The sequence below is a fragment of the Equus asinus genome, chromosome 19 (assembly GCF_041296235.1).
Source record: "Equus asinus isolate D_3611 breed Donkey chromosome 19, EquAss-T2T_v2, whole genome shotgun sequence".
Lineage (NCBI taxonomy): Eukaryota > Metazoa > Chordata > Mammalia > Perissodactyla > Equidae > Equus > Equus asinus.
The window spans coordinates 8,011,008-8,024,493 of NC_091808.1; the positions used below are offsets into that span (position 1 = coordinate 8,011,008).

The window sequence follows — 13,486 nt, forward strand, 5'->3', positions numbered from 1 at the left end:
GAAGATAGTTGCTGTGGGGGGCAGAACAACAACCCCTCAAAGCTGTCCACGTCCTGGTCCTGGAACCTGTGAAGATGTCCTGTTACATGGCATGCGGGAATTAAGATCGCTAACGTGCTGACCTCGATATAGGCAGATTATCCTGAATTTTTCAGGTGGTCTCAAGCTAATGCCCAGGGTCCCCTTAAGGGAAAGGGAAGGCGGAAGAGTCAGAAGCAGAGAGACGGCATGGTGAAAAGCCTTGACCAGCCATTGCTGGCTTTAGTGATAGAGAAATGGGCCATGAGCCAAGGAATGCAGGTGGCCCCTAGGAACTGGAAAAGGCAAGAAAACAGCTTTTCCCCCAAAGCCTCCAGAAAGGAACACATCCCTGCTGACACCTCGAACTGTAAGGTGATAAATTTGTGTTATTTTTAAACCACTGCATTTGTGGTAATTTGTTACAGTGGCAATAATAGCGTTGCAGATGGTGATAAGGGCTACGAGGAAAAATACAAAAGTAGATGATGGAGAATGACGATTGGGGGCAGGACGTGACTCTAGATGAGGGGAACTGGGATAATGTCAGGGCGGTCAGTTACATGGTGATCTGGGGGGACAGAGTCCTAAGCAGAGGGCAGGGCAAGTCCAAAGATCCTGGGGCAGGGAGGAGCTTGGTGTTCTCAGGAGGAGCTATCTCCTTGGTGCTTTCCCAGGGAGAGAGAGCCACGCCATTGTCTGGTTTCCCGGGAAGCCAATGGTCTCTCCCGCAGACTTCTGAGTAACCTTCAAATCTACTTGTGTGAATGTCTGATTTCCCTCTTTGAAGTCCCCGTGTCCTGTTCTTGTCACAGCGTGAGGTTCTGGGGCCTCTTTTCAGAGTGTATGTTTGCCAGAGACATTTGGATTTTGGAAAACACACTTCATCTCAAGCCTTCAGAAGCTTTTCCCCGAGGTCACAAGGGAGCATAATGACAGGGTCAGCCTCCCAGGGTTTCTTGACTCGCACAGTCAGGAGCAGCTGGAACGAAGGGACTCTGGGTACTCCCTACTCTCTTACGACCAATCTCTTTGTAAAAATGACGAACTGATCACCTACTAATTAATTCAGTGTTGGGGGGACAAATTTGGATTTTTCTATCCCGAGATTGCTCAAAATGGGGTACACCTCTGCCAAGAACAGGGGGCTTAAGGTTAACCTCGAAACGTTCCTGAGCACCAAGTGGTAAACAGAAGCACCCATCTCCAGCCGAGTCCACCAGAGCCTTTTATTCAATGAGTGGTCGCGAACCTTCTGTCCTGTACCAGGCTCTGGGGCAGACACAGAGGCAGAGGAGACCCTCACCCTTGTTCCTGAGGCTCCCACAGCTCACCGGGGGGGACAGACAGGGGCCGAGGACCACCCATCATGGCAAGGGTGTGGTAGCGGGAAGAGAGGAAGTGTGTGGGGAGCCCAGAAGAAGGAGCAGGCTCCCCCGATGACTTTTTTGAAGGATTGGCTGGGCTGTTCATTTCCTCTCATTTGAGGGGAGCTCCTTTCACTGTGGAAGTCTCCTGCAATACCCCTACTTCAAGATATATAAATTTGAGGCTCAGGTGATAATCTTGAGAGTTGCTTGTCATTGGTCTCTAAACTGAACATCCCATGAGGGCAGAGACTGTGTCCATGAGGTTGACTGTTGTACCCTCATTGCCCAATGAATATATGCTGAGTGAATGAGCGGAGGAGCCAACAGCCAGGGGGAATCTCTGAGCTGGGTCATGATGACCCTCAGGGTATGGTCAGGAGATATGGCTGTAAGACTGGCTGGACTAGGCTGAAAAGTAGGGTCATCTTGAGCCTCCCTCAGGAAGGTTAATGGCTCACATCCATACCACTCACAGCTGGTTCCACAGCTGGGGCCAACCTTCAGCTAAACATGGCGGCAGCATCAGACTTGGTCTGGCACCCACCTCCCAGTGGGGCCCCCAGGCTCTGGGTGCCTCAGTGACTAACAGCCAAGCCAAAGAGAGGCAGGGTGGTCTGGCCCTCAAGCTGCAGCATGGCAGGTCAAATGGCATCCCCAGTCTGTCACTGACTAGTTGTATGAACCAAGCAACAGTTTATCCCATCCGAGGCTTGGTCTCCTTGTATTTAAAATGGGAATAATAATAATGCCTCCCCACCTAAGATTAAACTAAAGAACTTATATCAAGTGCCGGGCTCCTAATGAGGGATCAATAAATGGGGGCAATGGTGAAATGGGATGATGAGGTAGGCCCCATGGGAGTTGTGGGACCTGCCACTCGACCCCTCCAGCATCCTCACGGCTCTCTCTTATTGCTGCCTTGTGGGACCCCAGACACCAGCCCCCTGCCCTGACCCCCTGCCTCTGTCTTCCCCAGTTCTTCAAAACTGGGTGACACAGACTCAGTGAGCAGGCACGGGACAATCCCAGTTCTCTGGTAGGTCCCAACACAGACAGGACAGAGAGGCCCCAGCTTGGTCCCTCTTACCCCCCTTTCTGCTCCTGGGCTGTAGTCTGGGGCCAATCAGGATTCCTGGCCCCTCGTTCTTCTTCCAAGTCCCCCTGACTGTCTTGTACCAATCCCAGGACTCCTGAGTCTTTTGCGTCCCCAAGTCTCAGCACTTTCTCCCTCCCCTGCGCCCAGCACCCTCCATCCTTGGCCAGTCCACAGGCCCGGGTTTCTGCCCGGGTGTTGCTTAGCTGACTGACCTTGGTGCCTCTCTCCTCCCTTACTCTTTATTGTAAAACAATCATTCACTGAGTCCTGCACACGTCAGGCACTGTGCTGCGTGCTGCACACCAGCCACCTCTTACAGTCCTGGAAACTTCCCGACGTGAGAAGTGCCGCCATTATCCCAACATTTCAGACGAGGACACACACGCCAGAGAGAACAAGACCCAGAGGAAGCCTTCTCTGACGATGCTACTGCAGGAACTCGTAAAATATTCTGGGAAGCATCTCAGACATCCTCAGATGGATGTAAAAAGGCAATGACCCCGGAGTGAAAACCCACAAGAAGAGAACAGGAAAGATGAACAGACCATAGGACCGGTTAAAGAGGGAGATCAGCCAGATAAGGCAGGCTTGCACCAAAATGACAAACTCGATGGTGACATTAAAATCCAGGTTGGAGGGAGTTACAGCAAACCCAAGACTGAGGAACAGAACACCCTGCCCAGCAGGCAGAGGAAATTGACCAAGGCATGAAAAACAAGAGCGACAAGTCAACAGATATGGTGGATGCAGTGCAGACCCAATTTAGGAACGATAACTGCAACCAGGGCGAAACCAGTCACGATCGTAAATGAAACACGTGGCTCCTTTATATTCCTAAGGGTGGCAGCAGAATTAATTCATTCAAGAAATATTGATTGAGTGCCCACTATACGCCAGGAACAGTTCTAGGATAGACAAAAAATAAATAAATTAAGTAATAAGTATATAAAGTCAGGTAGTTACAAGTGCCACGAAGAAGGTGGAGCAGGGTGAGGGGCTAGGGGGTGACAGGTGGGGGGCAGGCAGATATTTTTATGGGGTAAACAGGGGAGGCCTCACGGGGTGAGGTGTGTTCTTAGAGGAAAGGCTCTTTTCTGTTGGGTGACTTTAAGTGGCCTCTTGCATATCAGAAGGTTAGAACCAGGACCTGACCTTGAAGGGCGAAGTTGAGAGGAGCCAAACCCATTCTGCAATAAGCAAGTAATTGATAAAATATTGATTCGTTTTTGTGCATTTTCTAGTTTGAGATGGAGAAAGGGAGGTTGAAGCCCCGGATGTTTGCTATGGAGACACGTCACAGGAGATGTCTGGGAGGGCTGGGAGCCGGTCCTGGCAACGTGGTGCAGGCCACAGCTAAGAAGAGGGCAGAGTCAGGGACTACGTGTGTCAGACCCTGGTTTGTGGGCTTTGGGTGCAGTGAAACTTGACATTCAGTTGACAATGTTCATTTTCTGCTTTGCAATTCCCCTAAGATAGTCCAAACCTTTGCATGTTGAGATACTTTTACCTGCAGGCAACTAAAAACCCTAATTCAACTACTTGAACAAAAAGGAATTAATTATCTCACAAAACAGGAAGTCTGGGGGCAGGGCAGTGAACAGGCTGGTTAGTTCTGCTCAGTTAATTCAATGGCATCATCGAGGACCCAGGTTCATGTCATCTTTCTGCTCTGCCCTCTCTCTCCAGCTACCTCTCCTCTTGGTTGCAACATGGCAGCAGCAGCTCCAGCTATCACATGCTATGACAGTTTCCAAAGGTAGGAAAGAGACCATTTCATTCTTGTGTCTCTTTCTAAGACAAATAAACCTTCCCATGCCTAAACCACCAACCACAGCTGGTATTGGTCCCATGTGAGCTCTGCTTTAGGCAACGAAGAGGAAATGGGCCCAGGTCCTGGGGCAAGGTGGACCGGAAGGCTCTGGAGCACAAGAAGCAGGGACAAGATGGCCAGGGGGGCTGGGGAGAAAGTAAAGGCAGTCATTTGGAGGCAGAGATGACAAGTAGAAACCACAAGAGCTGGAATAAAAACTTAACTCAAAGAACAAACAGAAGAAAAGTCTTTGGAGACAAAGAAAGACCCAAGTTTGCAAAGTGAACAGGCTGTACACATTCCAGGAACTATCGATGAAAGGGAAAATGATGAAAGTGGAAAAGAATTCCCAGCAGCTTCGAAGCAGAAAAAGAAAAAGAAAAAAACTGGTTCCCTGTGATGGAACCAGTGCCAGTTAGGCTGTGGATTCTGTATTCTGGGGCCATTTGTGATAACTTCTGAAGACAGTGGAACAATACCGCTATAGAATTCTGGGGGAAAACTCGGTCCCCAAGAATTTTATCTCCATCAAATTCCCTTTTGAGTGTCAAGGCAACTGGAAGATGTTTTGAGATAATTAGAAGCTTGGAAGACAGACCTGTCCACGCTCTACAGCAGACAGAAATAGAAAAAGTAAAATGCAGTCTTCTTGAATGTGCAGACTACAATGGCATAAGGGAAATGTCTGGCCACTGTGGACCCACCCCAGGCCTGCTGTGGACCCCCACCAGGCCCGCTGCCCTCGGTGTGGCCATGGAGTACTGCAGGGCGGCCCGGGCACGGTACAGCTTCTGTCGCCTGTGCCTTTTCTGCTCCCTCTTGTTGTGCAATGTCAGGAAGTGTGTGTTAGAGGCACATCCTTCGCCCCGCGGCTCAGACGGAATCTTTACCTCACTTGGTGACCGCTCAGAACAATAACAGCTGCCACCCTCTTCCTGAGTTTAATAACAATGGCTCAACCGTTTACCCTCCCGGACACTTGTGACGGAACAGCTTTAAGAAAGTTGTTTTGTTTTCTTTCTCCAAAAGCCACACAGCCCAGGGCGACATGACAGCCACCGTCGGGGACCAGGAACTGAGTCATGAGTCTCTCACCCGAATGGCTGGAGCCACCGGGCTTTTCTTCTAAATCGGGAAAGAACACCGAAAGAGTCTGCGAGGCAGATGGTTTCAGATTCCCTCTTCACCTACACTGCGTTAAACCCATGCGGGTTCCTGTCTTGACTTAAACAGTCAATATCCTGGATCCTGTCTCAACCAAGAGAAAAAGACAGGAAGTTCACAGCGAATGGCGACGTGACAGGGGACCAGGGGTGGTTTTTATTTTCTGCTTTCTTCTTCTTGGTAGGAAGGATGTCAGAAAAAGAGGGAGGGGCGAAAGGTTGTAGGAGTGTAGCGGAGGGCCCCATTTATTAGGACTGCAGCCTTGGGTTTGGGGCGGCCACTTATGTGCCGGCTCTGAGGGCCTCCCCTCGCTGGCGCTCAAGCTGGCCCAGCAGGATGCTGGTACTGCCTCCAACTGGTCCTTGATCTCCCGGCAGGGGCAGGGGAAAGGGGGGGAGGGTCATTTCAAAAGGGTCACTTCCCTTTCCAAGTCAGGAAAAGAGTTGGGGCTTTATAGGAAACCCGCTCTCTTGGTGCTGGAGACTCAGGCCTAAGGGGTTGGGCCCACCCGCCTTCCTCCCGCCTCACAGAGTGCTCAGAGGGCTGCCCATGTCCAAGGACCAGCAGCCCAGGCTCCAATCTAGAAGGTTCTCAGCACCTGAGGGTCGGAGCAGCTGTTGAACAACTACTTAACAATTCCACTGGCTGCTGAGACCTGCAAATCCACAGCTCAAGGAGCAGAGCTGAGGGAGACTGACCGCCACAAAATCTGGCCTCCTTCCCGCCACCCCGAGGCACTGCCTAGAATCTTCTAGAACATGGTCTATCTCCCTCCGTCACCCTCTGCTGTCTCTTTGTCCTGAGCCCTCTCTTCTCAACTCGTTTTCCTCCATTCTTCCTTCCTCCCTCCGCTGAGCGCCAGGTAGAACCGGCCTGTGTTGGTTAGCAGACACGACGGTTTTGCTTGATGTCTGCTCCCTCTCACAGTGAATAAAGACAGTGATGGTGGCAGGTGGCGGCTCCCCCATGCCGGCCACTCACCTGGGCTGGGTATTTTATCTATAGTGTATCATTGAGTCCCAACCACAGCCCTGGGAGGCATGTGTGGGATTTCCATTTTCCAGCAGAGTTTAGTCCTTGCCCAAGGCTGCAGGGCTGGCAAAATCTGGACTTGAATCAGCTGGGCATGGAGGGGTCTGGTCTTAGCTCCCAGTACCTCACTGATTTACCACAAGGGCCAAATGCCATTTGTGACCAACGTTATCTACAGCCTCTCTCTGTGAAAGTCTATATCGCCCTGCCTCCTCGTCCTCCTGGGGCAGTCCATCCTCCTCCAGGGGATCCAAAACCCAGCCAGGGTGGGACACACTTTCTGGGGTCCAAGAAAGAAGGTTTGGCTGGGGCGATCTGGAGACCTGCGTGTGAGCCCCCACTTCTGCAGGTCTCAGCTGCGTTCATGCTTAAAATAAAGGTGTCAAGTGAAGTCACAGTTCACATCCTTCCTTCTCATTTCTGATTTTTGTAAGTCTGAGAAAGGTGGAGTGAGGGAGTAAGGTCACCAGGTATCAAGATCACCCTTCTTTCTGACCGAATAGGGCTGTCAGGGGCCATGGCGCACAGACCGACTTCACGAGGACGCTCGGCGAAGAACAAAGATGGAGTGGCTGTTCGGTTTCTCAGAAAGACAGAAGCCCCAGGGAGAAGAGCTAAGGTAATTAAAATAAGAAAGCGATTGGAGCCTTTGGTGCTTTACTTGGCAACGTTTCAGGCCAGATTCTTATTTTGGGGAGCCTCATATCTGGTGGCACTGAACAGACTCAGGTGTAAGGAATGAGTTATTTAGAAACTGTGGCTAAGCTCAGAAAAGAGTATGAGGTTTTGCTTCAACATGAAAAGAGGAACTCGCGTTAAAATAAGCAGCCATCGATAATTGCCAGAGCTCCGTCAGATCTCAGACTTCGCCTAAGCGGGTGCCTGCTGTCATTTGCTCCTCAGTAGACATCTCTCGTTATTCTAGCGAGGTGTTGTATTTTTATAGGAAGACGTAACCTCAGGAGTGGAAACTTCCCCAGGCCCGCCTGGGCCTCACGGCTCTCTGGACCCTGGCTACCTTGCGTTGGCTACCAAGGAGGTCACAGGCTCAGTGCTGGGTTTGGGAGCAGACACGTCCAACAGGGCAACAGCTCTTCTACGAAACCTGCCTGCTTGTCACCCTAGTTGAGCGTGGGCCTCAGGTGACCACACTCTGCCTCCACAACTTGACCTCCATCTCCGAGTGGGCGGGCACCTGCTCCCAGACAGCCGATTCATACACAGAATGTGGCCACTGAAGAGAACGCTGTTGGTGGTGGAGCCAATTAGACTCGCTCTTGGGACTGGTAACTGAGAAGTGAGCCTGTTGGTGGGAGACAAGCAGACCCACAGAGAAGGGCTGAGCCGTGGCAGGTGGCATCCAGCCCTCTGGGCCCGGGCCCTGGGCCCTGTCCTTCCGTGTCCCGTGCATCTGCATAAAGGCTGCAGGAGCACACGCTGCCACGGCAGCAAGGGTGTGAAGATGGGAGGGAAGAGATGCTAGACAGTCCATACGTTTACAAGCTGTGGGTACAAACCCAGTACAAGAAGCCACAAAGTCATGTCTTTTCCAGCTTAAGGCCTAGTCATACTTAAAGTCTTCTTCCCTTTGAAGGAATAGAAGAAACCACAAGGGGAAAAAAGATCAAAAGCGTCGACCAACTTTCAACTTAAGAGACTTCAGACTCCTTTCAGCAAACCACCCGTCAAGGATGCCAACCCAGCTGGGAAAGTTCACACAGTCTCAGACTTGGAAAAAATGCCATTGAGGCCCACCGCCTGCCCCACGCGGGCCTCCGCTCGGGCCAGCACGTCCCTAACAGTGAGAAGCCCACAGGAGGGACAGCCATTCCCATGATAGGCAGCTGTCAAGTACTTGAAAGGACAGTCTCACACTGTATGTGCCGACATTTGCTCCTGGTGACCATGCTGAGACATGTGGGCACCCAGATCAGCTAAAAACATTTAAGTGGATTCTCCTTAGATACGGGTGCAGATGCACAGACGGGAAGGACAAAGAAGCCAGAAGTAACACTCAGCCTGACCTCCACGGGGTGGAGCCATTCTGCTTGGGCCCAAACTTGCATCTTTCATGGAAGCCCTTCAGCAAATAGCCCCAGCCTCCTGAGAAGGCAGCTTTGTGAGCACCTGGGCTGGCTCAAGCATGCCCCTGAGGGTGTCACTCTTTGTCCCAAGTGGCTCATTGAAATGAGTCTCCCCAGAGGCATTCCAATCAACACAGCTTCTCTCTCTTGACAGGTTTCCAGTGACTTGTGCCCAGGGACCTGCCTATTGTCCTCCCCTTGAGTCCAGCTCTCTTTCCGCTACTGCATCCTAATTCTGCACAAAATTCATCTTTCTCTTCAGGTTTTGGAATTAGAGATTGTTCCCCTCCTCTCTCCTTCCACTGCCACTTTCTGTTCTGCTAAACTCCACAGACCCTGTCACTGCTCCTCTATGACACGGTGTCGCAATCTTTGTCCATCCCAGCTGTGCTGCTCTGCACGTGGGTGCCCTTCACCTGTTGCTGCCTCTCACCATGGTCCCGAGAACCGAGTGTGGCTCTTCTGCCCACACTGAGAACACTGATAGTGTCACCTCCTTCGTTCTGCCCACCCCTCATGCTCTCTTAATGCAACCGGATAAAAATAGCTCCCCGGGCCTCCACCTCACTCGGTTGTCACACACTGTGGTCGCACAAAGCCCGTGGTGTTTGTCACACAAACTGTGCATAGGATGGCCTTCCCAGACTTGGACTGGTGCAGCCGATTTTTCTTTCAAGTTTAACGGCAAGTTTTACTCATATGGGACTTTAATGGCAAAATCAGATGCCATGAGCATCGGCCTTTGACAGAAGAGGTCTCTACGAACGGAGAGATACTGCTTCGTGCCAATCTTTGGGCCGTCTTCGAGCCCCTCAGAAAATGCGGTCTGTCCTCCTGCAATTCCCTCCTTCTCGCCTTCCTGGTCCACTTACTCCTCTGAGCGCAATGAAGAAAATAACCAACAAGCCACATCCCTCTTCCTTCATCTCTGGGCATCTCCCTTCACCATCGTTTTCCCTTCACAGCCAGGAACACAAATGATGTCTGTCATGCCCGCTCCATCATGCCACGGAGTGGGGTCACTTTGCAGGGTCACAGTTCACCCGCTAAGCCAGCCCCACCCATGGGCTTCTAGGAGAAAGACATGCTCAGCCAGGCCTTTATGTCCAGGCTGCTCAGTGCACGTGCTTTCTTCTCTTCTTCCCCTTTTTCACTTTCTCTGCCAATACAGGCTCCAGACAGGCTCAGCTTTCTAGTTTGTGAAGGTCTTACCTGAACGGTGAATTTATCCTCTTCGTTGGGCAGAATTCTGTACGTGTAAACGCAATTCCGATACCTGAAATAGACCAAGGATTTTATTAGATCCCGTGTGGGAAAATTCTTTTTTTCTGGTGACTGAAAAGACGAGACTTCCTGCCACGGCTCGAGGAAGCTTGGCGTGAAGTCTCTGCGCTTTGGAGCCGACCTCGTTCTGAGGTGGAGATCCATCTCAAACAGCCTGGCCTGAGGGGCTGCTTGTCCCTTCCCCACCCCTTCAGCACCCAAGGAGCTTCAGGAAAAGGCGGATGGGGTCTTTTGGGTGTGATTTACAGGGGCGCTTGACAGCCATGTGGCCCGATCTAAAGAATTCCGCCATCTGGAAGGGCTTCCTCAATATCTGAGCTGTCATGTTGGCCAAAAGAATAGAGCTAGAGGGGGTGTTTCAAGAAGAAGGAAGACTCCAGTGGGGCTGAACAAGGTGGTGACATGCCGAGTGGGTGTTGGGCACAGCCACAGAGAGGGGCCACACTGGCCAATGCAAAGTTTGCTCAGCTTTGGGTGGAGTGTCACTCTTCTGATGAGGTCCCCCCACACCCTGTGGCTTCCTCCCCTGGAGACTTTGCCCCATAGGTTCATTTTCCCAAAAGTCAGCCACCATCCCTGCAGAGACCTGGATTTTCCCCAGTAGCTGGTTAGTGCGTCTTAGGGTTGCTTCTAACAAGGAAACGCTAGAGATCCCAGATTCTCTCCTTTTTCTAGAAACTCTACCTTCCTCCAGTTCAGGGGTCCCCGGTGTGAGGAGGAGGAGGAGCTACTTTTTTCCTTTCCTAAAATCTTTGAGAGGAAGGGGAAATTGTCAAGTCTGAGGACCTTGTCGGCACATTGGTTCGTGGTCCAGCCTGCAGAGGGCCTGGTGGCAGGAGATGGCCATGGAAGTCCACTGGCTCTGCCGCTGAGCCCAGAGGCATAGGAGTTTGGGGAATGCTATTGAAGTCTTATACTTTTAGTTGAAACTGCTGGTCTGTCCTCTCAGCACCATTATCTCCTCCCATTTCCTCCACTTGGTCTTCTCCTGAACCTTGAAAACTTACCCACCCACACTCCAGCTCAACAGATGCTCACATTGTTTCTGCAATCAAGACAACGCTTCCTCACAAAAGTTTCACTTATCTAGGTCTTCACGTGTGCCCAGAACTTCACTAAGCATTTATAGATGTCATTGCTTATTAGACAGTAGTTTAAAAATTTTAAGACCACACAGAAAGATATAAAATGAAAAATAAATATCTCTTTCCCCTGCTCCTGTGAGTTTCTCTTCTTAGATTTACTACTCCTTTTTGTAAATCATTTCAGAACTTTTTTTTTCTGGTAAGGAGAATTGGCCCTGAGCTAACATCTGTTGCCAATCTTTCTATTTTTGCTTGAGGAAGATTGTCCCTGAGCCAACAACCATGCCAATCTTCTTCTATTTTGTATGTGGGATGCTGTCACAGCATGGCTTGATGAGCCGTGTGTAGGTCTGTGGCCGGGATCCGAACCTGCGAACCCCAGGCTGCTGAAGTGGAGCACACGAACTTAACCACTGGGCTACCAGGTTGGCCTCCAGTACTTTTAAACATATGCACAAACTGATACATGCATATCTTTTAAAATGCAAATAATATCTTACTTATATACATTGCTCTGAAATTTGCTTTTTCACCAAAAAAAAATCTTAGAGGTCTTCCCAGGTGGTGTTCCACCGTGGGGTGGTACGGTCATTTATTTCACTGGATGGCAGTGATGGACAGGGAGATATCTTCAGCTTTTTGCTGTTATAAGTAATGCTTCAGGGAACATCTCTGTCCCCATATCTTGTGTATATTGGGGAATTCGTGGTTTTAGTTTCCCCATCAGTAAAATGGGACAATCAAAACCAACATCTACCTGTTGTTGTGTAGATTAAGTGACAACGTAGGACAAGCATTTAGCATAGTGCTTGGGACACAGTGCACACTACACATGCTGACATTTAATAGTGCTTGTGGATAAATCGCTAGAAGGAGAACACCTGGGTTACAAGACATGGACACTTTATATTTTGATAGAAACTAACAATTGCCTTCCAGTGAGGTTGTGTCATTTTTTTCTCCTGCTAACCGGATATGAAAGTGTCGATTTCCGCACACCCTGCCAACTGTCTGTTATCAATGATTTTAATCTTTGCAAATCTGAGAGGTGAAAGAAAAATGATAGCTGGCTTCAATTTGCCTTTATGAGAAAGGTTGAACATGTTCTCATCTGTTTCACTATTTGCGTTTCTTTTTCCATGAATTTCTTTTCATGTCTTTGGCTCACTTTTTTGTTTTTGATCATCTTTTGTTTATTTGTAAGACTTTAATATAGTCTACAATATGTTTTGGAGTGATTTATTTTTAACAGTGTTTGTTGATTGCTTTTTTTTTAAGCAGTGTAGAAGTTTTACAATTTTATGTGGTCAATTTGACAGCCTTTTATGGCTTTTGAATCTATGAGTGTTGAGAGAAAGTTTTGGAGAATGTTTTGGGTAATGTTTTTCACTTCCACATGTCTCTTCATTTCTCAGAGGAATGTTTCTTTTTCTCTCTTCCTCTCATCCCTTTAATTCACATCTTTCTGCTCGCTGTCCTGTTTCCAGAGCCTGGATCAACACCGCAATCGGCTTCTCTCGGCCATGGCAAGGATGAGCCCCTAGCACAGCAGCACCTCACCTGCCGGAGACGGAGACGTCCCGGGAAACAAGGACCACCCCGCAACCCCAGCCTGACTCTTCCACTCTCATCACTTCCAGCCTCAACTCCTTTGCAGAGCCTGCAGGCAAATGCCAGCTCACCCCGCTGTGCTCTTATCTTTCACCGCTCCATTCTCATGACACTTCCTCCTGTAGATATGCAAACGCAGCCAGGGTGAGAATAGTCTCTTCTTTGGCTGAGGACAGCTAATTTGTGGAAGAGCTCGGGCAGGCCCAAAACATCAGCTTGTACACAAAGAGAGAACAGAGAGTCACAAGAAGAGGGACAGGGACAGCCACACAGAACAGGAAGGTCCCTTAGATAATCAAGAGCAACAAACAAGTGTTATGGCTTTTTCAAAGATATTCTAGAAACACTGGAACAAAGAAACAGCTCCATATTACTCAAACAGATCAGAATTCAAAAGCAGGTGCAATAGGAAGTAAGGATATTTTCCCTTTAGACAGTAACATCTCAGCATCTCCAATGCATGGGGCCGGATATACCGTCTCCTGGGGTCAAATCAGTTTAGATCTTCAAGGGAAAACGTGGGTTACCCCCACCACCACACAACCCATGGAGAGTGGTTCCCAACTGCATGCCATGGGTGCTGAGGGCTCTGCGGGGAGCTGGTGGGGGCGCTCCTTGGGCTCCCCCACTCCCCAGAAGCTGCACTTCACTCTGGTCCTATATGCAAACACATACACACATCTATATGCGTGCATGTGCATATACAGATAGGAACACACATATACACACGTGTGCACGCACACACACAGATCCATAGTATACACACGTGTGTTACATATACACACAGTACACATATAGATACACACATATTTATAGCACACACCCCATGTGCATATACAGATAGGAACACACATATACACACGTGTGCACGCACACACACAGATCCATAGTATACACACATGTGTGTTACATATACACACAGTACACATATA

The 13,486-nt window shown here is 49.7% G+C and overlaps 1 protein-coding gene across 1 annotated transcript in view; it reads right to left on the bottom strand.

Moving 5' to 3' along the window:
* The window catches only part of INPP5D (inositol polyphosphate-5-phosphatase D), a 122,009-nt gene that overhangs the window by 95,816 nt on the left and 12,707 nt on the right, over nt 1-13,486 (bottom strand). Inside the window, exon 2 of the mRNA XM_014862545.3 lies at nt 9,787-9,850. Coding sequence (XP_014718031.3) covers nt 9,787-9,850 — 64 coding nt within the window. The remainder of the gene's footprint in view (nt 1-9,786; nt 9,851-13,486) is intronic.